This window comes from Lycium barbarum, chromosome 2, assembly GCF_019175385.1.
Source record: "Lycium barbarum isolate Lr01 chromosome 2, ASM1917538v2, whole genome shotgun sequence".
In the NCBI taxonomy this organism is placed as follows: Eukaryota; Viridiplantae; Streptophyta; class Magnoliopsida; order Solanales; family Solanaceae; genus Lycium; species Lycium barbarum.
Genome location: NC_083338.1, coordinates 133,866,121 through 133,892,505, shown reverse-complemented (window position 1 = coordinate 133,892,505; position 26,385 = coordinate 133,866,121). Strand labels below are relative to the sequence as shown.

General features: G+C 36.2%; 4 protein-coding genes and 1 long non-coding RNA gene across 20 annotated transcripts; 3 read left to right on the top strand and 2 right to left on the bottom strand.

Moving 5' to 3' along the window:
* Window positions 1-260: 260 nt before the first annotated feature.
* On the top strand, window positions 261-863 carry LOC132628947 (uncharacterized). Its single transcript, XM_060344698.1, has one exon. The coding sequence runs from the start codon at window positions 261-263 to the stop codon at window positions 861-863; it is 603 nt and encodes a 200-aa protein (XP_060200681.1).
* A 3,214-nt stretch (window positions 864-4,077) lies between these two features.
* On the top strand, window positions 4,078-6,443 carry LOC132622541 (uncharacterized). Its single transcript, XR_009575927.1, has 3 exons — window positions 4,078-4,274; window positions 5,149-5,216; window positions 6,157-6,443. It is a non-coding gene; the product is annotated as an uncharacterized LOC132622541 (long non-coding RNA).
* Window positions 6,444-7,403: 960 nt separating this feature from the next.
* Window positions 7,404-10,697, bottom strand: LOC132627356 (B3 domain-containing protein Os03g0212300-like). Of its 3 annotated transcripts, XM_060342670.1 has the most exons (5): window positions 9,960-10,520; window positions 9,691-9,825; window positions 8,586-8,853; window positions 8,395-8,489; window positions 7,404-7,776 (listed from the first exon to the last, which is right to left on the bottom strand). In XM_060342670.1, exons 2-5 carry the CDS (start codon window positions 9,748-9,750, stop codon window positions 7,534-7,536), a joined length of 666 nt encoding a protein of 221 aa, XP_060198653.1. In that variant the 5' UTR covers window positions 9,751-9,825; window positions 9,960-10,520; the 3' UTR covers window positions 7,404-7,533. The 3 variants fall into 3 exon arrangements, with proteins under 3 accessions (XP_060198653.1, XP_060198651.1, XP_060198652.1); XM_060342668.1 differs by lacking the exon at window positions 9,691-9,825 and having other exon boundaries at window positions 9,960-10,697; XM_060342669.1 differs by lacking the exon at window positions 9,691-9,825 and having other exon boundaries at window positions 8,395-8,450; window positions 9,960-10,522.
* A 1,700-nt stretch (window positions 10,698-12,397) lies between these two features.
* Window positions 12,398-22,042, bottom strand: LOC132627355 (B3 domain-containing protein At3g06220-like). Of its 14 annotated transcripts, none has more exons than XM_060342657.1 (6): window positions 16,853-16,991; window positions 15,065-16,737; window positions 14,863-14,965; window positions 13,789-14,056; window positions 13,555-13,661; window positions 12,399-12,971 (listed from the first exon to the last, which is right to left on the bottom strand). In XM_060342657.1, the coding sequence occupies exons 3-6, from the start codon at window positions 14,920-14,922 to the stop codon at window positions 12,717-12,719; spliced, it is 690 nt and encodes a 229-aa protein (XP_060198640.1). In that variant the 5' UTR covers window positions 14,923-14,965; window positions 15,065-16,737; window positions 16,853-16,991; the 3' UTR covers window positions 12,399-12,716. The 14 variants fall into 14 exon arrangements, with proteins under 14 accessions (XP_060198648.1, XP_060198640.1, XP_060198641.1 ...); XM_060342658.1 differs by having other exon boundaries at window positions 15,973-16,737; XM_060342661.1 differs by lacking the exon at window positions 16,853-16,991 and adding an exon at window positions 21,571-22,042 and having other exon boundaries at window positions 12,400-12,971; window positions 15,078-16,737.
* LOC132628946 (uncharacterized) lies at window positions 18,206-18,981 on the top strand. The gene is made up of 2 exons (XM_060344697.1): window positions 18,206-18,564; window positions 18,672-18,981. The coding sequence occupies exons 1-2, from the start codon at window positions 18,206-18,208 to the stop codon at window positions 18,979-18,981; spliced, it is 669 nt and encodes a 222-aa protein (XP_060200680.1).
* Window positions 22,043-26,385: the final 4,343 nt, after the last annotated feature.

Sequence of the window (26,385 nt, the reverse complement as noted above, 5' to 3'; positions counted from 1 at the left end):
CAACACATGAATGTTACAAGATATGATCACTCACCACACATGAATGTGATAAGAGAAGTTGGAGTTAGGTAATCAAATTGGGATATAGTTAGGATTTGCTAAAGGAATTACTAACACCTAAATTAATCCCTAGCTAATCTCTCCATCTTGTAGTTGTCTATAAAAATAAAGTAAATGGGAAGGGCCAAGTCAAAATGTTTAAGACTTAAGCATCTGGACACAAAGACCCAAAAGCAAAATCATTCTTTTTTGTTGCAAATATGGATTCATTGCACAAATTCACAATTCAATATCCCCTGTTATGTGCTTTCCTTTTGCTTTCTCCTTTGTATTCAAATGCTGCTGCTCCAGTTCTAAAACCCAACAATACAAATAATGCAAATAACGCACTTTTCGACAAGGTTTGCTCACGTACCGACAAACTATTCTGCATGAACTTCCTCAAAAGCAATCCAAAGGTAATGTCAGCTGCAACATCAAAGCCCTTAGACTTTGCACTTGCAATTATTCAGGCAGGTGCTGATGAAGCAAAAAAAACACATGCATATCTGTTCCAACCCAAAGGAAAACTCAGCCCACAAGCTATCCAGGCTTATAATGATTGCAAAACCTTTTGGGAAAATTTGGCTAGTGGATTGGAAAGGAGTGTCAGGGTTATTAAAGAAGAACAAGGCTATGCTTATGACACAACAGATTATGATCTTAAGGTGAATCTTGACAAAGCCAGTAATTGTGGAAGAGCGTTAGATTCTGCAAGGATTCAAGATAATGTTATTGCTGAAGGGGTTAAAAAGGTGACACTGGCTGTAATGGGTGCAGATGCCATTCTTGTTGGGGTAAAACCTCCCAAAAAGCTGGACTAGTACTTTTGAGTTCTAAGGATGATAACAAATCACCAAGAGAAAAATTAATAAACATAAGGATGATAACTGTCTTACCTAACAGAAGTGTGAGAGCTCTATAAGAAATAATTTTGAATATGTCATCCTATATTACACGCTCGGATTCGTTTATGAGTGCTTAAATATACGTATAGCGGTCAAAATGAGCTGGCCTAGCCCATCTAGACTAGCCCACGTGGCTTTGATATTTGACGGGCTAGACCAAGATGGCCCATTTTTTTGTGGGCCTTAAATCAGCCAGCCTAACCAAGCACTATGTGGGGTGTGGGTTTGGCTGGGCCAACTCACCTTTAAAAAAAAATAAAAAATTGATAATTCTTTTAATTTAAATTCATGTTTAAAATTCTAACATAAATAATTACAATACAAAATCACATGATGTTACTACTTGCTAACAAAGTCTTACATAGTGTTTTCAAAGGTGTTTTGGGGCGAGTTCGGGGCGGGGCGCAAATGAAAAGCGTAGATCCATTAGGCGTACGTCCTAGAGTTTGAGGCATAAGTCTTGAGCTCAAAAGCGTAAGCTCCGGATGTAAAAGTGTACGCCCTGGACATTAAATTTAATGTTTATTGTTTTAAAAGTATTATGTTATGGATCATGTTTTTAATTATTGGTGTAATGATATTTATACCCAGCATCGCTCAAGCCCAGGTGCCGACCCAACCCAGTGTCGCTCAAACCCACGGGCCATCGGGCTTTTTTTAGGCCGGGCTAAAAAGCAAAGCCTTGTTCTTAAATGGGCTCCAAAAATCTTAATCCAACCCTATCAAATCAAGGGGGGGGGGGGGGGGGATTGGGTCGGCTCGACGAGTCTAGCCCCATATTGACGGCTCTAAGTCTATACGGGATATTTTTAGTGTACCTTGAAACATTTACATGAAGCGGGATATTTTTTACATTAATTTGAATTTAATCGGGCCTCAATATGAATAACGAATATTGAATACCAAATGAGAAACCAAATAATGAAGTGGTGGAGCATGCAGTGTGACCACATTAGGTGGATTTTAATGTTAACATATCATGGCAAAGGCAAAATTTTCTAGAAAAAACATTGTAGAAATCTTAAACCTTGAGTGACTTGACGATTATATATTATAGAGACATCCCTTGTGTCTAAAAATTCTCTTTTTTTGAATGTTATTGTAAATAGATTCACATATGAACTTCCAATTATATCTCTCAAGCCTAGCACTCCTTTTATTTTTTTTAAGTGTATGACAAGCATGATTCGTGATTCTGAGAACATATATACTCCTAAACTCTTATTCAACCATGATAATTCTTACCATCAAAGAATCAACTCAACCTAAGTCTTTTAAATAGAAGAATGAGTTAATACACAACACACGAATGTGACAACATATGATCAGACGCCACACATGAATCTGACAAGAGAATTTGGAGTTAGGTAATCAATCATATTAGGATATAGCTAGGATTTGCAAAAGAAATTACTAAAACCTAAATTAATGCCTAGCTAATCACTCCATCTTGTAGTTGTTGACTAAAAATAAGGTAAATGCGCAGGGCCAAGTCAAAATGGTTAAGACTTTAACATCTGGCCGCAATGACACAGAAACAAAAATCAATTTCTCTTAGGGTGTGTTCCGTATGGAGGAAAACATTTTTCAGAAAATGTTTTTCAATTTTCTCATGTTCGTTTGGTCAAAACTTTTGGAAAACATTTTCCTTAATTTTGAGGAAAATGACTTCCCTAATAAAAGTAGGGAAAACAAGTTCACAAGTTCATTCCACCAATCACCCTACCACCACCCAACCCAATTCCAACCACTCCCAACCCCCAACCCACCCGACCCCCACCGGCAAAAAAAAAAAAAAAAAAAAAAAAAAAAAATTGAAATTTTGTTTTTGACTTTTTTTTTGTTTTTTGCAAACCCACCCAAACCCCGCACCCTATGCCCCCCCCCCCCCCCCAGCAAAAAAATTATTTGTTTTGAAAAAAAAAAGTTGACTTTTTTTTCCACCCCCACCCCACCCCACCCCACACCCTACCCCACTCCCGCACCCCTACCCCCTCCCCCGCAAAATTTTTTTTAATATTCTTGAAAAAAAAGTTTTGACATTTTTTTTGGTTTTTTCCACCCCTCAACCCCGACCCCACCCCGCACCCTACCCCCCCCCCCCAATATTTTTTTGAAAAAAACAATTGACATTTGTTTTGGTTTTTTGCATCCCACCACCCCCCCCCCCCTCCAAAAAAATTGAAAAAAAGTTGACAAATATAAAAATTGAATGTTTGCATGGTTAAAAATTAAAACTTTTGGAAGGGGTGATGGGGTATTTGGGGGGGGGTGTGGTGAAAAGATTATTTTTGGGGTAGGTGGTGTCTTGGGGTGTAGAAACCCGCAAAAGAAAATAAAAAACTTCAAAAAAAAAATATTGGGGTTGGGGAAGGGGGTGTTGGTGTGGTATGGGTTCCACGCAAGGGGGAGGGGGTGATGGGAGATGTGGTCGTGTAGAAAATTTAGAAAAAAAATTAAAAACTTCAAAAAAAATTGTTGTGGGAGGGTGGGGGAGGGGGGGTAGGGTGCCGGGGGAGCGAGTGGTGTATGGGTTACGGGAGTGGTTGGGGGTGGGGGTGCAAAAAACCTAAAAAAAAAATGGAGGGGGGGGGGGTGGTGGGAGCGTAGGGGTGGGTGAGTGGGAGTGGGGTGGGGGTGGGGGTGGGGGGTATGGGGTTGGGTTGGAGTTGGTGAGGGTTGGGGTGGGGGTGCAAAAAACAAAAAAAAATCAAAAGAATTTTTTTTTGGAGGGGGGGGGGGGGGGGGGGTTGTTACGTCCCGTATTTTTATACATTGGGACAACCCGAATTAATTATGATAATTTAGAGCCAAGACTATTCCGGGATTCGAAGTCGGGACTTTTGACCTTTGATTTTATTTCGAGGCATAAGTTATATATGAAATTGTTGGCATTGAACACTTAGGAAAAAAATTTGGGACCACAATTCATAAATTGGAATTAAAAAAAAAAAAACTTGCAAATGAGGCCTTGTGGCCCTCAAATGGTCCCACACATTGTGTGGCCAATTTTAATTGGTCCAACACATGTGTGGGCCATGGGACACATGGATAAATATTGTGGAAGCTTAAAAGATGACTTAGCTTAAGTCATCTTTACCACTTCAACACTTAGCAAATAAAACAAAAAGTTGAAGAGCTTCAACAAGAAGCTCACGGCCAAAACTAAGAAAAATCAACTCCATTTCAAGCCATCCCAAAATTATTTCTTTGGTGTAAACCCACTATTTTGAGGTCCCTAAGTAGTGTGAAAGTGTTGTTGGGGCGATCAAATCATCCGTTTGGTAGATCACAAACCCTAACTATTTGTGGGATTGAAGAAGAAAGGTAAGAATTTCTCTTGTTTTATGAGTTGTGAATGTTATATGCTTGTTGTAGTATGTTAATATGGGTGAAATTTGTGAGATATGGTGGGTTTGAAGTTAGCCGTGTAAATGGGTATTTTGATTGGGTGTTGAATAAATTCCTTGCAGCAAGTTAAATTGTTGTAGTGTGTAGGATGGCTAAGAATCATCAATATATGTATATGTGTAGTGATAGATGAATATGGGTCATGCTATATGCCCAAGAACACTAATGTCGCTTAGCGTTTTAATAGTTGTTGTGATGACTTTTATGTTGGAAATGAGAGTTTAATGTCCCAAAATGATATGGTGAATTGTTGCGGACTGATTTGAGGCTTATTGTGCGTTTGACGTAATTTGTATATTTATGAGAATTATATCGTTACATTGTGGATTGTTGACACAAATCATGAATAGAAGTTGAGAAGTGTGGCATAGGGGGCTGCTCTCGGTTTGGGGCTGTTTTCGGCCACATTGGATTAAATTATTGGATTGTTGGAAATGTTATATGAATTGTTTAGAATGTCCTAGAATATTGTTGGTAAAGATTCGGGTTGATAATTAAATGTGTGAGCGATGTTGTGGCTTGAATGTAAGTCGTCGAATTGAATTTATGGAAGTTGATAAATGATGACAAGAGAGCTATTATTGTTGCATTACCTTTCGGATTAATTATTAATGTTGTTAGGTTGGTTGTTGTGGTTGTGTGTTGATCGATATGGCCGAGTTAAATTCTCGGGGCAGCCTATTTGCAGGGGAAATGCTGCCCAAATTTCTGTAGAACTAAGGGCGAAATTGGAATTTAATGCCCAAAAAAGTCTTTAGCTAATGTTTGACATTTTATGACTTGTTTATAGATCGTGGGCAGCCCGAGACGTAGGTTGGACTTATCTTGTGTTTGGATTATTATTGGAGAGCGTTTGAGGTATGTAAAGTAATCTTTCTTTTTGGCATGCCTTAGTTAAAGTAGGCCATGATACGAGCCTCTAGGAAACCCTATTCTCGCAAATCCGAGCTTGTCTATGATTCGTAATTGTTTCCTTGGTATTCTTGGGCGCATATGCCATAACATTGATCCTTATATCCTTGGAGTTTATAATTTGTAAAGATTTCATGAAAGCTGATTTTTGGTTCCAAAGCTTGTTCTTTAGCTATTCCAAAAGTTCAAACGCCCGTAACTTCCTCAGAAAAGCTCGGATTGCTTTGAAATTTTCGTAGGGGTTTGTATGATATAAAATGAGTATGTTTTTCATAGGCGGGCTCAGTTCGGGTCTATACTCGTCCGTGGGTCCCGCGACGCCCTTTTTGTAATTTCGGTAACTTTGGGAAGAAAATGTTATAATTATTGTTCTGATTTTAAATATGACTATTTTGCTTATCTTTGGATTTATGATAATGATTTTATGCATATGATTCCTCACTACTCCGCTCGTGCCCTATGATATCGTTCGCCGGTTCCCGGGCCGGTTCGGTTGTCGTGCGTATTATGATACATTCCGGTGTTATGCTGTGTTTATGGTTCACCGAGCTCCTCGCTCGAGGGCCGGGTTCCACATATGTTTGGCGTTATGCTGTGATTGGCGTTATGCTGTGTTGTGATGTGTGCCGGGGATTCGGAGATTTGAAACTTTCTGGTGTTATGCTGTGTTATGGCGCCATCGACAGGCGGGCGACCATATTTTCCTGTGCCCTATGCATAATTTATACTTTGGAAATAAACATTTTGATATTTTTGGATATGTATTATTTTCCATACTTCTGATTCGATTACTGTTCAAGATTTATTTCTGTACCTTCTGCTTTGCATACTCAGTACATATTTCGTACTGACCCCCTCCTCCGGGGGCTGAGTTTCATGCCCGCAGGTACAGACGCACAACCTGGTGATCCACCTGTTTAGGACACCCCCTTCTGCTATTCGGAGTGCTCCTCTCATTCCGGAGCTTATATTTTTGGTATATATATTTGTTAGTGCATTTATATATATTCGTTCATGGGTACGGCGGGGCCCTGTCCCGTCATATGATTCTGTCGGTCTGTTTAGAGGTCTGTGGACATGTTTGTGGGTTAAGGTCTTTCTGTACGAATGCGTGTATATGTTGTGTTTGGGCGATCTCATTCGCCGCGGCGGCCGGTCCGCATATGTTTACATGTTGCTTTGTTGGCCGGTGTGGCTTTTGTTGGTATTTTCTGTGCGCAGGGTTATTTTGGATAGTCTGTAAAACAAAGGAAACTCTGCCGAAATTTTTCTGGAAATTATCTAAATTTGAAATATAGCCTTGACGGCTTCTGCTATATACTTGAATGCGTTGGATAAAATTTGAGGCAGCATTTGATATTTGTGTCGGTATAAGCCATCTGTTTGCCACTCGGATTTGTGATTGTGTTCGGGTGCCCAATTCGGGCACTAGTCACGGCCCACGGGGTTGGGTCGTGACAGGGGGTGGGGGCGTAGGTGGGTGGGTGGGAGTGGGGTGTGGGTGGGGTTGGATTGGAGTTGGTGAGGCTTGATGAGTATTTTCCGGAAAACGTTTTGTATCAACCAAACGAACATGAGAAAATAAGTAAGAAATTCACTTATTTTTCACTACCCAAACGAACATGAGAAAATAAGTGGAAATTCACTTATTTTCTAGGAAAACATTTTCCTCCATCCCGAACACACCCTTAATTCTACTCTCTTTGCAAGTATGCATTCTTTGCACTTGTCACTCTTCAGTCAGCAGTAGGGGATCTTACTTGAAATGAGCAGCTGAGCATACTAGATTAGTAAGTGTTCCATCTTTTAAATCCTAAAATAACAGGTTTTATGAGAACGTAATCGAACAACTTATCATTTTAATTGATTCTTCAACTAGGAGTAATACATCGAGCCTTTACATGTCTATCTTTCATTTTTTTCACATTTAACACATAATACAGGACCAATAGTATAGCGCCCTAACTCATTATAAATACCATATTACCCTTTATTTTACATATTCAAACATCAATCTGATCTTCATTTTTTATAGTTTTACGATTTTGTAGTTGTGTTCTGTTAACAAATAGGAAGTCTACTTAATTGGGATATGAACAGAATTCTCATCAACTATAAAGGGAATATACTATGTTTCATAGTCATCAATCTGATATATCAACTTTCTATTCCACTTGAAATGCTTAGTACATATGATGTCCTCTCTGAAGCAGAAACATTGCTGAATGTAAAAAAGGGATTTGTCACTATTTCTATGACTACTTCATCTGGGAAATCGTTTAATTTGCACTACCATTATGAACTTCTCCTCATCAATCAGTTCAAAGCGGCAAATATCTCCTACACGCACATCGTTGTCGCACAAAAATTTGCTCATCCCTTTCCGAAAATCAAGTTTATCACCACTGCGAACTCTAACCTGCCAGCTATCACTACCAGTTCGAAGAGTAGCAAATTTCTCTTCCCCCCTTTTCATAAATCTGTTGCCAAATGCAGCTGGAATAGTCTGCATGTAGTATGCAACAGTCACTTACATGCCCAAACAGAACACACATTTAAGAATCAAGTAATTGGCATCAGATGCTAAGAATTGAAAGAAAAAGACTACAACTAGCACACTGCTTTCCATCATGATTCGAAGTGTATTTGACTACTTCAAAGAATACCATTTGACCAATCTGTACAATTCACTTAGCTGATGTATTGTGAACCCTAGCACGAAAACTAGATAATGATGAAATGACAGTTATTTTCTGCAAATCATAACATATATGCACTATGAGTGAAATATTTACTGCTTTTAGAGGTACAACATTTTTCTCCTCATCAAATACCAAGGTCAAAGAAACAACGAATCGAAGAGGATATCTTTCACAAATTCTCATAAATATTTTGATAATCGTGATGTTCGGCCAACATGCACACACCTCGACTAATTCCACAGAATACTTGCTACCTCCCACCAGCACAAGTACCGGATAACTCAAATATGACACTCCTCTAAACTCTAAAGTGCAAGATAATAAAAAAATTGCACTACAGTTCATACAATTCCATCTTCGTAAGAAGTGACAATTTAAGGATTTATGTACAGATGCAAAATATTAGCAACTGATAAACTTACCAATTTCGTGAAGTAAGATTTCTTCATGACGAGTTCAAATGAAGCGGGAGGAGGAGCTGCACATATAGTTGTACCAGTTGCTTTTCGTAAGTAGCCTAATTTGGATTTGACTCTAAACATTAAGCATGGAGACTGACATTTTGCATCAAACTAGCTAAAAATTGAATATGCTCAGTGTTGAAGAAACTTACCGTGCACATTTTCTTGGTCCTGCTTTAAGCAGCCATCTTTTCCATATAATCTAACATAAAATTTTGAGTTTCCAGCATAGCAAAATGTTAGAAAATCTCCATACTCTAAATTCTTCTTCTTCACAAAGTCCTGCCAACCTCTTCTGAAAACGAAATCGCCCTCAATCTGTTCCACACCAACCGGCCAAGATATCCCTGCAGGACCTTCCAGCACAAAGTGCACAGGAGCCTCCCCATTGAAGACCTTGAGAAATCCTCGTGGAATTTTCTAATCGAAGGAGACACAAAAAGGAAATGACTTGACTTGATTTCCGATGAAAGAAAGTTGTACAAAAGATAAAGTAAGACTCCTAGAGTCTACATCAACTGCTATTTCTTGCGTATATTATCTGATATTGTCCAATAATCTTTGCAAATCTAGGACCATAACCACTCTCAGATCATTTTTTAATATCAATCCACTGTTTGGTCAATAAGAAAGTACATGTGTTAAATTGTTATCCCAATCACAGATGCATCTTTAGCCCTTCTTTGAACATTTATGTAACATATCTATTCCTAGTTCCTCTGCAATCAGATGAGTAAATACTGCTAATACAAACTTAGGATAATAAACAACTTTACCTTACAAGAGTTGCAAGAACATAATAAGTGATAAATATTTTCAAGTTTTTACTATTATTTCCATTAACTATTAAAAGCAAAAAAAAACAGATTCACATCAACCATCTCATCCCTAATAATAGTCATAATCTAAAAGCCCCCGTTATGAACTTTGATCATTTTCAGCCAAGAACCAAAATTATAAGAAAACATATCTTCATGAAATGGCTTTATCTCTTAAATAATTGATAGAGAACAGCAAGAAACTTGAATTAAGTAAAAAGTTTTATCAGTTTTAGGCTCTTTAGCTTCATCTAAACTATGTAAATGTTAATATAACAGGACACACTAATACATATTATTCCATAAGAGCAAAAAATTAGGAAAAAAGCTGCAATATCATAGAAAATAAGACACGAGAAGAAAGACCCTTTCCATTTTGGGCCAAAGTTAAAACTTTGAAAATCTTTTTTCTGAAGATAATATGTAAAAAAGAAATTACCGTGTGTGGATAGCATAGAAAGAACTCAGGGAGAACATCAGGGATAAATGCTTCATCCATCTTTTTTTTTTTTTTTTTTTTTCCTTTCACCTTTTCTTCTATGGCTAAATCTCAATACCTTAAATAGTGGCTCAACTACAAAACAATGGGGACAAAACAGAGAAAAAGATCAGTACTTGAAACAAAACAAAAAAAATCATATATACACACATTATAAGAAGTATAAGAAGAGGTTTACAAACGAGCATTGAAGAAAAAATGAACCCCACCTTTAACTGCAGTACACTATTGTTGTCTTGTTCTTGATATGGGGAAAAAGACATCATTTTACTCTGTAGGACTGATGATTTTAAAAACATGATTTCATGAAGAAGGGAAGTGAGAGAGAAAGATGAAGAAGGAGAAGTAAACATGAATAGGGAAATGTAGGTATCAGGTGGCAGTGTAGCAGCCGCCTGTGATGTGTACAGAGGAAGGCTGATGCATTTTTTTGTGAAAGGGAAGAGTAAGAAAACAGGCTTGCACAGAAGTCCCAATTTATAACCATTGCTTAAAATGAACCTTAATAAATAAGGTGGATAATTTATAGTCAAGTGGAGTAACTATTACTAGTACTCCTAAAAGGTTACATTATTGGTCCTTCATTTATGGATAAAGGGATCAATGTTATGAGACAACGAGAATTAAGCAATGACAAAAAAGAAGAACACACAATTTTAACGTGAAAATTGGAGAAAAAAACCACGATCGTCAACAACTCTTCTTTCTCAATGAAAGTTGTATTTACATGATACATAATTATGAAGGAAAGTCATGTATATGTAAGTTGCGAAAGATTCTAAACCCAATAGAAATTGATGTCCTCCAAATCGGTTTCCAAGTAGGAAACGGACCACTTCAGTCTCTTGCCTAATCCATCGCATGGGCTGCAGCCCCCTGCAACTCTCGCAGTTGATTAGGACCACAAACATAACAATCAAAAACACTTATTTCAATTAATTGAAGGTTAAATGGACTTGTTAAACATTATTAAGATAAAAATCAGAATTACCGATAACCGAGAGACTAAGTACTGTTTGAATTAGCTGATTGTAAAAGTAGTTGATAAGCTTTAAGTATTACAAAGCATTTTTAAGTACTAAAATTAATTTATAAATAAACAGTTACATGGTTGAATAAAGATAAACATAGTAATGTGTTATTATGCCCTTGGAATATTTGAGTTGGAAAACAAAAATAGTTACGCTGAAGTTGAAAAAGATTGTGATAATATGTGGTTTCATATGATTTTAATATGTGGTTTCATATGATTTTTACTTAAAAAAAGTTAATGAAAACTAAAAAATATGAGTGAAAATTAATATTTTACCTTAAATTCACATTGAAAGTTGAAACCAGTATGAAGTAGTATTTCATTTAAAATTCAATAATGTTAAATTAGGTCACATTTGTTTGAATATTGCTAACTATTCATAACCGTGACTATACTGCACAAAAAAGGTAACTGTACTTCTGCATTAAAAAGACAGACTGGATCAATGTTGATTCTGGACTTTAAAGTTCAGATTTCCTTGCTTGGACAAATTTGGAAAAATATCTTTTGGAAAACTTTGAAGAAAAGGATTGGGCAGAAGTATTAGAATAGTTATAGTAGCTTAATTTAAAAAGAACTGCAAGTGTAATACTTCTTAAAGCCAGTTTTTAAAATATGAAAAGCAGTTTGTTCGAATTAAAAAATGCAACAATCTGATAGCTCATTAAAGAACAAAAGAAGTTACAGTAACACATAAAAAATTGTGTCTTATAAGAATTAAAATGAATAAAAAATCAAATGAAAAAAAAGAAAAGAGAGAGAATCATAACCTATGGAGTAGTTGATTGGAAAGAAAGCCTTTAAAGGCGAAGTTGAGTCACTACGCAAGACTTGAGACAAACAGGTTTTTACATTTACTCCTTGGGTCCCAAATTAACAGGCACTTTAGCTATATAAAAATGTATTAAAATGGAAATGTATCAAAATATCCTTTGAATCTTGTAGTCTTAAATGTGCTGTAATTACTTTGAACTGGAGAAAAAAAATTAATTTAAGAGTAAATGAGAAGTTGAGCATACTAGAGATTAGTGAGTATTCCATCTTTTAAATCCTCAACAAAACAGGTTTAAAATGTAATTGAACAACTTATAATTTTAATTGATCCTTCAAATAATATTTCGAGACTTTACATTTCTATCTTTCATTTTTCACGTCTAATCCATAATCCATAACCAATAGTATAGCACCCTAACTCATTATAAATACCATATTTCCCTTTCTTTTACATATTCAAGCATTAATCTGATATTCAATTATATATAGTTTTACGATTTTGTTATTATTTTTCCTACCAAAAAGAAAGTCTAGTTAATTGGGATAAGAACGGAACTCTTATCTACTAATATATCACTTTCATCACTCCCTTCATCATTAGTGTTCTTTGTCATAATCATCAAATACCATCTATTCTAAGCCAAAAGTCATAAGTTAGTAATTGTAACTTATGACTTTTAACTTATTTTTATTGTTTAAGCTTAAAAACAAGTGCTTAAGCACTTTTTATTTTAACTTTACACTACAAAAGTACTTAAAAACTATTTTGACTTAAAAACACCTAAAACAAGCTAATCCAAACAAGCTCATATGTTTCAAAAACACCAATCGGACACATCAACTTTCTATTCCACAGTGCAATGCTTAGTATTACATACTTCATCTGTTTCAATTTGTTTGAACCTATTTCCTTTTTAGTCCGTGCCAAAATGAATGACCTCTTTCCTAATTTGAAAACAAATTCACTTTATGAATGATTTACAGCCACACAAATTTTCAATACTTATTTTGAACCACAAGTTTCAAAAGTCTTCCCTCTTTCAAATATCATGCCCAGTCAAATGGGTTCATATAAATTGAAACGGCGGGAGTATATTATATTCTCTAAAGCAGAAACATTGCTAAACGTAACAAAAGGGATTTGCCACTATTTCTATGACTAGTTGACTACTTTATCTGGAAATCGTCTAATGTGAACCACCATTATGAACTTCTCCTCATCAATAAGTTCAAAGCGGCAAGCATCTCCTACACGCAAATTGTTGTCGCACATAAATTTGCCAATCCCTCTCCGAAGTAAAAATCTATCATCACGGCAAACTTTAACCTGCCAGCTATCACTACCAGTTCGCAGAGTAGCAATTTTCTCTTCACCCCTTTTCATAAATCTATTGCCAAATACAGCTGGTATAGTCTGCATAAAGAATACAATAGTCACAAATAGAACACACATTTAAGAATCAACTGATTGGCATCAAATGCTATGAATAAAAAGAAATACAACTAGCAGGCTACTTTCCATCGTGATTCGAAGTATAATTGACTACTTCAAAGAATACCATTTGACCAATACGATTCACTTAGCTGATGTTATTGTGAAACAACACATGCAGTTATTTTCTTCAAATCATATCATATCTGAACTATGAGTGAAAATTTACTGTTTTTGGAGGTACAACATCTTTTTCCTTATCAGATACCAAGGTCAAAGAAATAACAAATCAAAGAGGATATATCTTTCACATATTATCAGATATATAATTTGATAATCGTGATATTTGACCAACTTGCCCACACCTCGACTAATTCCACAGAGTATTTGCTACCTCACACCAGTACAAGTACTGGGTAACACATATATTACACTCCCCTAAACTCTAAAGTGCAAGGTAGTTAAAAGTTGCACGACATTTCATACAATTCCATCTTTCAAAGAAATGACAATTTAAGGATTTATGTATAGATGCAAAAATATTAATAGCAACTAATAAACTTACCAAACGCTTTCTCTTCAAACAATATTCATTCATGACGAGTTCGAATAAAGTGATTGAGACATTAGAGTTTCCTGACTCGTTAGCTGCTTGATCAGTGGGAGCAGGAGCTGCACATATAGTTGTACCAGTTGCTTTTTGTAAGTGGACTAATTTTGATTTGACTCGAAGATTAAGCATGGAGACTGACATTATGCATCAAAGTAGCTAAAAATTGAAAATTTCGAAGTAACTTACCATGCACATTTTCTTGGTCTTGCTTTAAGCAGCCATCTTTTTCATATATTTTAACATATAATTTTGAGTTTCCAGCATAGCAAAATGTTAGAAAATCTCCATACTCTAAATTATTCTCCTCCACAAAGTCTGGCCAACCTCTTTTGAAAAATAAATCGGACTCAATCTGTTCCACACCAACTTGCCAAGATTTTCCTGCAGGACCTTCAAGCACAAAGAGCGCAGGAGTCTCTCCATTGAAGAATTTGAGAAAGGCTGGAGGAATTCTCTAAGCAAAGGAGACACAAAAAAGAAAATGACTTGCCTTGCTTTCCGGTGAAAGAAAGTTGTACAAAAAATAAAGACAGACTCCTAGGGTCTTCAACAAATGCTATTTCTTGAGAAAATTGTCTGATAATGTCTGCTCATTTTTTATTTTATCAATCCACTCCTTGATCAGTAAGGAAATACATGTATTAAATTGTTATCCCTATTGTAGATGCATCTTTAGCCCTTCTTTGAACATTTATGTAACATATCCAGTCCTACTTCCTAGATGAGTAAAGATTGCTAATGCGAACTTAGTATAATAAATACCCCTACCTTATAATTATCTCTATTAACATTTATAAGCAGCAAAAACCAGATTCACATCAAACATCCCATCTCTAATAATAGTCATAATCTAAAAGGACCAATTATGAACTGTGAAATAGCTTTCTCTCTTAAATAATTGACAGAGAACAGCAAGAAACTTGGAATAAACAAAATTTTAATCAGTTTTATGCGCTTTATCTTCATCCAAACTATCTTAATCTTAATATAACAGGATGCACTAATGCATATTATTCCGCAAGAGCAAAAATTTAGGAAAAAAACTACAATATCATAAGCAGCTCTCCCCAGAGATCTTTTTCACTAATGCTGCTAACATTTTGGTGCAAACTTAAACCATCCCGAAAGAAAAAAGAACACAAAAAGAAAGACCCTTTTTATTTTGGGCCATAATATCCCTAATCCCTGCAATACTGAATCATCTTAATGCATCTAAATTTTTTACCGCATTATGAAAATAGCGTGTAAAGAAGAAATTACCGTCTGTGGAAAGCATAAAAAGAACTCAGGAAGAACATCAGGGATAAATGCTTCATCCATATTTTTTCCTCTCTTAAAGTTAATACCTTAAATATTGGGTCAACTACAAAACAATAGAGACAAAACAGAGAAAAAGATCAGTACTTGAAACAAAGAAAGTAACATATACACACATCATAAGATGTATAAGAAGAGATCATACAAATGAACCCTACTTCTTACAGTAGTGTATACTATTTGCTTTCTTGTTCTTGGTATGGTAAAAAAGACATCATTTTTGCTCTGATTTAAAGAGTGGAAATGAGAAAGGAGATGGGTATTCCGGGTCGACCCGCTTGGCCCCCGAATCAGCTTTGATGGTTTTAAAAAAGATGATGTCAAAAGTTTCACGAAAATGGGATGTAAGAGAGAAAGATGAAGAAAGAGGAGTAAAGCTGATGCATATTTCGTGTAAGGGGAGAAGCAGAGAAAGTAAAAGGGACTTTGCACAAATATTGCAACTTACCTTTACTTAAAATGAACCTCAGTAAAGTCTGTAAGGTGAAGCATTTATAGTCAAGAGGAGTAAATTTATCACTCCATATATGGAAGCATTTGGAACATTTGAGTTGAAAAAAGGAAAATAGCTACGCTGAAGTTGAAAAGAAATGTGACACCATGTGGTTTTAAATGATTTTGCCGTAGCTAGGGTTTGACCATACATTCCCAAAAAGGTAACTGTAGTACTTCTCCATTAAAAAGACAGACTGGATCGATGTTGATTCTGGACTTTAAGGTTCAAATTTCCTTGCTTGGGTAAATTTGGAAAAATATCTTATGGGAAACTTTAAAGAAAAAGATTGTGCAGAAGTACTAAAAAATTGCAACAATCTGCTAGCTCATTAAAGAACAAAAAAAGTTGTACTAACACACATAGTAAATAGTTACGCTGAAGATGGGACGAACACAACAATTTTGAAGGCCCTAAAAAAACCCTACTCAAAAGAACGCGCCTAACACGCGCTCCCCATCGTCACCTTAGGCGGTGACCTAAGACTATTTCAATGGCCCTTCCGGTCAACACCGTTAATCAAGCAATACTAACCACCAACATCCCATTAAACCACTTACCACCAAAACCCACTTATGCATCGGCTACCGGAGGACAAACTGCTACAAATTCAAGGAGAATGGTTCGACTGGAACCACGACAATATGAATTCGTCAATGGTTGAGCACGGGTTCTGTTCACTAATGAGGAGGACGAATTGCTGGCGGAAAAATGTCGGCTCACTGTGGTCAGTAAGTTTCCCAGAACTTGACCCCAAATTGACAAACTTAGGGCTGAATTCAAACGCTTAGTGCCAATGAAGGGCACCGTTAAGATTGGGGCTAAGGATTGGAGACACGTTTTCATAGATTTCACAGATGAAGACGATTTTAAGAGATTCTATGGTGGAGGTAAATCGATGCCAATTTGCGGTATGTTGATGCGAATCAAAAGATAGACTCAAAATTTCAATGCTGAAATGGAGTCAACTCTCACACCCATATGGGTCACTTTACCTGATCTTGCATGGCACTATCATGACTGACTAGCTCTAGAAAGAATTCTTGACCCAATTGGTACGCTTATTGCTCTTGACAAAGCTACTTTGGATCGAACTAGGCCTACCACGGCTATGGCCAGGATTGAAATCGATCTAACAACACCAAGACTCAATGAAATTGAAGTGGCTCTATTGGATAGTCATGGAGAGATTCAGACCTTCATCCAGCTGAAAGAGTATGATCAAATTCCAGACTTCTGTTTTTATTGCAAAATGCAGGGCCACTCAGATGCAACATGCCGAAACCAACGTCCTAAAGATACTGCAATGGCTGGGGTGAAAAAACCTGCAGTTGAAAGAACAATGGTTAGTGAGAAGAATAGAGGATGGACTGAGGTGAATAATAACAGAAAGAATAGTGGACAAAAGAAAAAACAAGTTGAGGATCAGCAAAACATTACCAATGATGGAGGACAGAATACTTTCTCAGTTCTAGAGGAAGAAGCACTCATGGAAACAGAAAATGGGGATGATTCGACCAAAGGAGCGTTGATAGCAGATAATGATACTAACAGGATTACTGATTCAGAGATGATAGCATTTGGCACTGAGGGTGAGCTCGAGGTGCATGCTACCATTGAAGATCAGTCTCTCCCTATTGCAGTACCAGTTGCAGTACCAGTGAAATCCAAAAGAGGAAGGAAACCCAAAGTAGTTACTGAAAAAGCTAAAACTGGAACAGTTCCTGCAACAAAAAAGAAGACCAAGAAGAGTAAGAAATCAATAACAGTAGTCCCTGATACCTTTGGTTAATGTTTCCAATGAACAAGTGGAGAAAGTGGTAAACAAAAGAAAGCAGAAATTCAAGGCTAAAGTGAGACTGAAAGATGTCCCAGAGTTTGAACATGTTGATATGGCATGGCCAGTTTTAAAAATATCAGGGCAAGAGCAATTTTGTGGTCTCAATACTGAGAAATCTCTAGTTGTGCATGATGGCAGTCCTAATCTATCACATAAACAGGGAACACCCTCCAATGTTCCAAGAAGAAGACAGGCAGATGATGCAGTGGATGTAGAAATGCTGCAAGAAGTGGACATAATGGTCAGATCAGATGATGACAGTGCTAAGAGACCTCAGAGGGCATTACAATTTGAGTCCATTGATCTAGAGCAAAGTGTCCAAGGGAAAATCACTAAATCAGTCAATACAACAATCTCTCTCCTAGAGGTTCTCAAGCAAACTCGGGTGAAAAAGCTATTTGGCCATCACCTGGAGTTACAAAGGGACACAACATCAAGACAAAGGCTCTAACCCCTAATGTTTCCCATATTTAATACACTTTCATGGAACATTAGGGGCATGAAGGCCCAAAAAGCCTCTGATAGGCTTAAGTCAATCAAAACTCAAAACAATCTTACCTTCATTTCCTTAGAAGAACCAATGGCAAGGTCTTCTAAGATAGTGAGGTATCAACTCAAACTTGGTATGCAACATTATTACTATAACTGCAACAACAAAATATGGTTGTTCTGGACGGATGAGCATGTGGTTGACATCTTTGAAGATATTGAACAACAAGTTACAGTCAGACTTAGTCATGGCATTAGTAATAATCCCTTACACTTGACTATTGTTTATGCCAAGTGTAAAAGGCACCTTAGAATTCCCTTATGGGAGGAGTTGAAATCTTGGGCCAACAGAATTCAAGGACCTTGGGGAGTAATGGGGGATTTCAATGTGATAACATCTGGGGAAGAGAAACTTGGGGGCAATCCTTACAGAATCAGGCAACAATATTGATTTCTTGGGTTGTATGGATGAATGCAGTTTACAAGATGCAGGTTTCTTTGGCAATATTCATACATGGAGTGACAATAGGGGACCTCCTACCACCATCTGGATGAGACTTGATAGGTTACTCTATAATGAAGAATGGGCAGATGAGTTCTCAGAAACTACAGTGCAACACCTGGCTAGAGTATGCTCGGATCATGCGCCTTTGTTGATCACAATGAGGAAGGTGCTTGCTAATGTTCCTAGATACCTCAAATTCCTAGATTTTTGGACAGAACATGAATCTTTTGAAGCAGTGGTTAAAGAAGTATGGCAAGAACCAGTGGAAGGCAACCCAATGTGGATTCTGCATCAGAAATTGAAGAAAACTAACAAGAGGTCGAGTGTGTGGTCAAGATAAACATTTGGGGATATTTATGAGGAGCCCAAAAAGTTAGAAAAGCAGAAGAGGAAGATTTGATAATTGATAATACACCTGAACATAGGGCTGAATTGAATGAAGCTAAAGCAGAGTATGTACAGTTTCTCAAGTTGCAAGAAGTTGTTCTTAGACAAAAAGCCAAAGCTAACTGGTTGACTGATGGAGACAGGAATACCGCCTATTTTCACAGTGTGATTAAAGGAAGAAGAAAGAAACTAAGCCTTCAAAGAATTCAGGACAATACTGGACAGTGGAGAGAAGGTACTGAAGATGTGGCAAATGCTTTGGTTGACTATTTTCAGAATATCTTCAATTCAGACAATAGTACAGGGGATTTTAGAAGTCTGAATTGTATCAGTCCAAGGGTCACGTAAGAAGACAATATTATGTTGATGGCTAAACCAACCATGGCAGAAGTTATAGATGGTGTTTTTAGTATTGCTACAACTAGTGCTGCTAGTCCAGATGGGTTGGGGGCCCTCTTTTATCAAGCAATATGGTCTATCATCTCAGAGGATGTGTATAATGCGGTAGCAGTTTTTTTCTCAAGAGCAGAGATCCCCAGGTTCATCTCACATACCTGCTTAGTCATGTTGCCTAAGGTGGAGTTTCCCCAACAACTAACAGACTTGGGACCCATCAGTTTATGCAATGTCTCAAGTAAGATTATTGCCAAAATCTTAAATGTCAGACTAGTTCAAGTATTGCCAAAGATTATATCTGAGAACCAGTCTGGCTTCATCAAGGGCAGACAAATATCAGAAAATATTCTCTTAGCATAAGAGATAATTAATGGCCTTGACAAGGAGCAGAAATGAGGGAATTTGATTATGAAACTTGACATGGCCAAGGCATATGACAGGGTTGCTTGGCCATTCTTATGCCAAATGATGAGGAAGTTAGGGTTTGATGAAGCATGAATTGAACTAATTTTCAGGCACATCTCAATTAATTAGTATTCAGTTATTGTGAATGGCCAAAGGCATTTTTTTTCAAGTCTAGAAATGGATTGAGGCAGGGTGATCCTATATCACCTTCTCTATTTGTAATCAGTGCAGAGGTTCTATCAGTTTTGCTGAACAATCTAATGAGGCAGAGAGGGTTCAAAGGATTTATGATGGGAGATAATGGGCCACAGATCAACCATTTGTCCTTTGCAGATGACATAATTATATTTTCCAGTAGGAAAACAGTTACAATACAGAGGATAATGAACACTCTAGCCAGTTATGAAAGTGTTTCAAACCAGTTAGTTAATAAACACAAAAGCTGCTTTGTGTTAGCTACTGGATCCTCCCAAAGAGCCATTGATAAAGTAACAAGATTGAAAGCAATGCAAAACAAGGAGTTGCCAATCCAGTACTTAGGTTGTCCCTTGTCAGTGGGAAGACAGAAAACAACATTCTACTCAGGAATGATAAGCAAAGTGACTAGTAGAGTGAGGGGATGGCAAACAAAGTTATTATCTCCAGGGGGAAAAGCTATTCTTATAAGACATGTTTTTCTTGCCATGCCCATTCATTTGTTGGCTACAATTCAACCTCCAAAAGATGTTCTATTACTGATAGAAAAGATATTGGCAAGCTTCTTCTGGGGAGTTAGTGATGATAATGCCAAATTTCACTGGGCACCATGGGCAAAGCTCTACCATCCATATGCTGAGGAAGGAGTAAATTTTAGAAGATTAGAAGATATTAGTAAAGCTTTCCTGGCTAAAATCTGGTGTAACCTCAGGACAAAAGACACTTTATGGAGGAAGTTTATGAAGGCAAAATATTTCAGATGATCTCATCCACTAACCAAGCAAGTTAGAAGTAGAGAATCTCAGATGTGGAGATCTTTATGCAAAGTGAGGTATGAAGTGGAACAACATTTGATGTGGAACATAGGCAAAGGAAATATTTCATTCTGGTTTGATAACTGGACATCCTTTGGTCCATTATACAGTCATTTGCCAGATGGAGTGAGGCCCTTTCAAACAAAACTGAATGAAGTATGGAGGAATGGAGAATGGCATGAGCAGAACACAGGGATTGTATGGCCAGAATCAGTCTGGAATATTGTGACTATGGTTGAGGTGTTGATAGATCCTGATAAAGAGGACCAACCAATTTGGATAGCAAATAGTAAAGGAACCTTCTCAGTTTCTTCAGCTTGGAGTATGATGAGGCAAAGAAAGGAGATTTCCATTATCAACAAGGCCATCTGGAACAAAGCAGTACCTTTTAAAATGGCATTCATTGTATGGAGGGCAATTCATGATAAGATCCCAACTAATGAAAGAGTGGGAAGAATGGGAAAAATAGTAAGCACCAGGTGTGGACGTTGCAATGATGTAATTCTAGAAACTACTGAACATTTATTTTGCTCTGGTAGATTTGCACAACAGATCTGGCAATTCTTTGTGCTCCTTTTGGAGTAGCCTAGGGACAAGCTCCTATTACAGCTGCTACAAGACTGGTGGAACCAGAGAACTTTCAATACAGTAGCATCCTTCATTTCAAAAATACTGCCTCAACTGGTGATTTGGGATTATGGAGATCTAGGGGTGCCAACAAGTATGGACAGGAGCTTCCATCAGTTTCAAGGTCAACATATATGATTTCCAACAACTTATTTCAGTTGGTCAAACAGAAGTTTGGGAAATTGAGAATGGAAGCAACTTGGGAGAAAATAAAAAGTATCATTGATGTTCCAATGATTCACAGGACATATAAAATGGTGAAATGGATTAAACCTCAGCCCCTTTTCTATAAATTAAACAGTGATGGCAGTTGCATAGAAGGGATGTGTGGGGCTGGAGGGGTGATAAGGGACTGTAATGGACATCTCATCTTGGCATATTCAATATTCTTAGGCCCTGGAACACTAGTAATTGGGCTGAAGGAAGAGCAATGCTACAAGGATTGAAACATTGTGCAGAAAAAGGCTTAAACAAGATCATAGCAGAAGCAGACTCTAACCTTGTGGTTGTTGCGGTTAATGAAGAAACAACAGTTCCATGGAGACTTATGCAAAGTGTGGACAGAATCAAAGCAATTGTGAATGAGAAGGGAGTGATCGTTAAACACTGCTACAGGGAAGCTAATAAAGTTGCAGACAAATTAGCTGCTCTTAGTCATGTGCACAAAGAGAATCTAATAATCACGAAATTTTCAGGATTACCAAGGAAATCAGAGGTTTGATGCAACTGGATAGGCTGGAAATGGCATCGTTTCGAATCCGACAAAGGAAAGCTGCAGAAATTTCCTTTGATCCACCTTGAATACGTGTATTTAGTTGTGTAGTTTTGTTTTCTTTTATAGCTGAAACTTGATTTATCAAGTTACAAAGAACATGGAAGAGTTTGGCATCATGTCCCCTCTTCTCCAAATGTAATTCTCTTTGATTTGGAATAAAGACTGGTCGGTTGATTAAAAAAAAATAGTTACGCTGAAGTTGAAAAGAATTGTGACAACATGTGGTTTTATATGATTCACATAGCTAGAGTTTGACCATACATTCCCAAAAAAGTTTGAAAAACTTGATTTGGGCGAAATTTTACAAATTTTGAATATGTTTTGCCATAGTTTTTCAAAACATGTCACTTTTTTTTATAAAAAGAAAACATAAAAACTATCAACAATATAAAAACTATCAAGAATATACAATCGCACGAAACAAACATACTTGTTAAACTCAAATTAATGCATAAATTTTTTAATAACTACCGCTGATAACACAATTACTAGCCAATAGAATTCATCAAATTACATTTACTTATAAAGATTCATCCGTGCAAGAAAAAAAAAATAATAGTAACTAACTATTCTTTGATGGAATCCTCCCGTATTTCTGGGCAACCTGATTTTCAATGTTAGCAACTCGTAAGAATCCTTCAGGGCAGGCAGAAGCTAATGGGCATAGCATAATACCACTCAATGTAGACCTTTTTGTTTGTTTTGGAACAAGATATTTTAGCCACTAATGATCAGACAGTTTTCTTCATAAACCGTAAAGTAAAAGGGTAATGATTTGTATTGCTGAATTGTAACTTTTTAAATAGCTGTGTACAAAATAAAGTTTTGGTCTATTTAAAGATGGGGACATTTTTTTATAAAATGAAAAAGTTTGGGGTAAGTTTTAAAAAATTTAAATAGGCCAACGGATAGATCTTGACCCCAAAACAGATTTTGAAATTTAAAGATTGTTTTCAAAATCTGTCAAAATTCTATAGCAAAACAAAGATTTGAAGGCCATATGCTTCTAAGTTAAAAAAGGCCATATGCTTCTAAGTAGGGGTGGACGTTCGGTTCTTCGGTTCGATTTTATCGAACTTCGGTTCGGCTATTTCGGTTTCGGTTTTTTGAAGATGGACACCGAACACCGAACCAAACTAGTTCGGTTCGGTTCGGTTCTTTCGGTTTCGGTTTTTTGAAGTTTGGTTCGGTTCGGTTTCGGTTTTTTTGATATGATATTAGAAGCGATTCCATTTACACTAATTCATATTCTCAAAAGCAACAAAACATAAAACTGACAAATTTAAATCAAAATCAAACAAACAGGATACACAAGAATAGAAAACCATAACAATAATATATGATTACCAGGTGTTATATACATACAGTAAGAATAATTAAAAAAACACATAAAGGACATACATTAATCCTAAAAACACATCCTAGTCACATTTCTTTGTTAAAGATATTTGATTTTCTTAATTGAAATGGAAAATTAGAGATATAAAAACAAAAGAGGGCTTGTTACAATTGAGTTTTTTTGGCATAAACTTAATGGGCGTGGACTATTTTAATTTTTTTGGGTAATGTATTAAATTTCGGTTTCGTCAAAGTTCGGTTCGGCTATTTCGGTTTCGGTTTTTTGAAGGTGGACTCTGAACACCGAACCAAACTAGTTCGGTTCGGTTTCGGTTTCTTGAAATTCGATTCGGTTCGGTTCAGTTTTTTGATTTTCGGTATTTATGCCCAGCCCTACTTCTAAGTTATAACACTTGTAAAACTAGGACATTTAATCGTATTTATCTGCGTCTTTTCGAAGGAAATTATATGTGCAATAGATTTTTATAGGATGGAGCAAGAACTGAAAGCAAAGCAAAGCAATTTTAAGACCTGCTGCTTCGTCAAATAGTGGAATTTATTTTTAACTAGTTAATTAGTTCGTGCTTCGCGCGATCATAAAATTTTTTAAATCTGCTTTAGTCTTCAAATTCAAAATAGATTAGATTTTAAGTTCTGAGCTAATTTATTATTGTCACTTATTTTCCCTTTTCTTTAATTGTTTCATTACGAAATTTTACTTTTTAATCATCCAGAAATAATAGAATTTTTAATAATAATAATAATAATAATAATAATAATCTATATAGGTGAAACTATAGTTTATATCCTCTCTTAAATAATTATGAAAGAAAGAGATGAAATTTAAGAAAATTAATCTCTTTATGTCGATATGTGCATAAAATTCAAACATAATTTTCCTTTGTTTATTTAATATATCAAGTATTTATCTAACTCTTTTTCTCTATCTTTCAAGAGCTACATTTTAATGCTTTCTCTTTTTAAAATCTTAAAAAGTGCATCAACAACAACGCCAACTACAAAACTAATAGGAAAGGGGGTAAACACACAATTGAAATCTCCTTGCTTTAATTTTTTTCTCCTCTTCCTCCTCCTCCTTCTTCTTTCTTGCTTCCTTGCCCATTCATTCTAAGAAAAAATTGTCTATTTTTTATGCTCTTTTATCATTGGAATATCACATTTTTATAACCGACTACCCCGCTCCAAAACTACTCTTTTTATGTCCTAAAAATATCGACGCTACACTAAAAATTTATAAAATCTTAAAAAAACTACTCATTTCTTTTTAAAAAGTTCCTATGAATTCAATACACGACATCGTTAAAAAGAAGAGAGAATTCAAAAAACAATTAAATTTTCAAGCTTTATATCATTGACAATCCTTCTTTCGACTACTAAGAAATTTATCATTAACTCATTCTTTTTTATTGAAATACGTAAAATTATTTTGTAAAAATTATTCTAAAATAACTTCTTCACTTACTATTATCGATATCTTACCTAGCAGCTAACCAACAAAACACATGCTTATGTAATTTATAGAAATACAAGATAGAGGAATGAGAAGACAAATTGTTTAAACTTTAGCACCTAGAAAAACCTGCATTTGATTTTAAAAAATGTTCATACACATTAGGGATCAAAATAGGAAGAAATTGAAGAAAGTAATATAAGAAAATCATATCAATTCGCCAACAAAAACATATCGATAGCTTACCAAACAAAAATAGGGTAAAATTATATCCACATATAACCAGGGGCGGAGCTAGCCCTTCGGGCGTGGGTTCGGCCGAACCCAATAGCTTTTGTCCGAATCATATATTTGTATTAAATTTTTTGTCAAATATGTACAAATTATTAATTAAGAACCCAATAACTTCAAAAAATTAGAACACCGAACCCACAAACTTCGAATCCTGGCTCCGTCTGTGCATATAACCCCATTAGTCACCTATTTTCAACTTGCAAAATATCACAAACATTTAAGAAGTAACAATATAATATTATATAAATATTTCAAAAAGAAAAAGAAAACAGAAACAAAAAATCTGGCACCAAAAGAAATGATGAACACGATTGGTGGGAAAGTAACAATAAAATGTGTTACTTATCACATGGTGGATAGAAAAAATTGATGAGACCTTTTGGCTGCTATATATATTTGATATAAGTCTTATAACTATTTGATGATGGGTGACGGTCTTAAAACATAGGGTAATAATAATAGGTAACAAAAGGTTTAAAAACTGAAAATTTAAAGTACCCATTTATGGGCTAGTATTTAAGAGCAACAATTAGTTTTTATTCAATTGATGGATCGTGGGAGCAATATTAAGAGAGTTAAAGAGATGATTCATTTAAATTTTGACATTGCATATTTAATTTAATTAAGAGGGTTAAAAGAATGACTTTGAGCTTATTTAACATAGCACATAAATGATAAAAAAAAAAGATAGAGAAAAGTCCAACAAGAGAAGAAAAAAGATAATTGTGTTTCTTGGCTAAAGAGAGGTGCCACATTACTTTTTTCTATTCCTAGCTTTATTATATATATATATATATAAATAATAAATACAATGTAATTGCTGTATACGGTAAAAACCGGAGTTATGCAAGACCGGTGAGACTGGGGTCCGAAGTTACGACCAAATGAGCGCGAGTATGATCGGTTTTTCCTTCTGGCCGGGGGGATCCCACCGGATGTGGCTGATCCGAGAAAAGTGAAGCGAATCTGTTTAGTCCGGTGTCTCCAGACCAAACTCTGCATTGCCGTTGGTTCATTTTCTCCAAGTCAAGTCTTCGTGGCCGTTAGTCTGGTTTCTCCATGTTCGAATTGATCGTGGTTGTTAGTCCGGTTTTTCCATGATCGTGGCCGTTGGTCCGATTTACCAGTTGTGGAATCGCCACGCGTCATGACCGCTCTGTCATTCAGTACTGACAACCGTATGGGTGTCAGACCGTACGGTTCTACCTTATCCTTTTAGGTTTCCTTTATTCCAAAAGGGCTTTTGTGTTGTATGAAAGGCCCATAAGGCACAACTATAAATAGTGGACATTTTCCCTACTTTAGGGGGTTAGCTCCTTGAGATCTAAAACATTGTAATAGAAAACATTTATTGAAGCTCTCTCTCTCTCTCTCTCATTTTCTAGTCCGAACCAGTGGAGTTTGGCTTATTCATTCAATATAATTTTAGCTTAATC

Excerpts from the sequence above, each read along its gene's own strand:
- LOC132628947 (XM_060344698.1), top strand. The coding sequence starts at position 261 with ATGGATTCATTGCACAAATTCACAATTCAATATCCCCTGTTATGTGCT.
- LOC132627356 (XM_060342668.1), bottom strand. The coding sequence starts at position 10,103 with ATGTTTACTTCTCCTTCTTCATCTTTCTCTCTCACTTCCCTTCTTCAT. Across the intron at positions 8,854-9,959 it reads ATAGTGTACTGCAGTTAAAG|AAAATTCCACGAGGATTTCT; the intron begins GTGGGGTTCATT and ends TCCTTCGATTAG. Across the intron at positions 7,777-8,394 it reads AATCTTACTTCACGAAATTG|ACTATTCCAGCTGCATTTGG; the intron begins GTAAGTTTATCA and ends TACTACATGCAG.
- LOC132627355 (XM_060342663.1), bottom strand. The coding sequence starts at position 14,922 with ATGGATGAAGCATTTATCCCTGATGTTCTTCCTGAGTTCTTTTTATGC. Across the intron at positions 13,662-13,788 it reads AGACCAAGAAAATGTGCATG|CTCCTGCTCCCACTGATCAA; the intron begins GTAAGTTACTTC and ends CTATATGTGCAG. Across the intron at positions 12,972-13,554 it reads GTTTGAAGAGAAAGCGTTTG|ACTATACCAGCTGTATTTGG; the intron begins GTAAGTTTATTA and ends TTCTTTATGCAG.
- LOC132628946 (XM_060344697.1), top strand. The coding sequence starts at position 18,206 with ATGGATGAATGCAGTTTACAAGATGCAGGTTTCTTTGGCAATATTCAT. Across the intron at positions 18,565-18,671 it reads TTGAAGAAAACTAACAAGAG|GGCTGAATTGAATGAAGCTA; the intron begins GTCGAGTGTGTG and ends ACCTGAACATAG.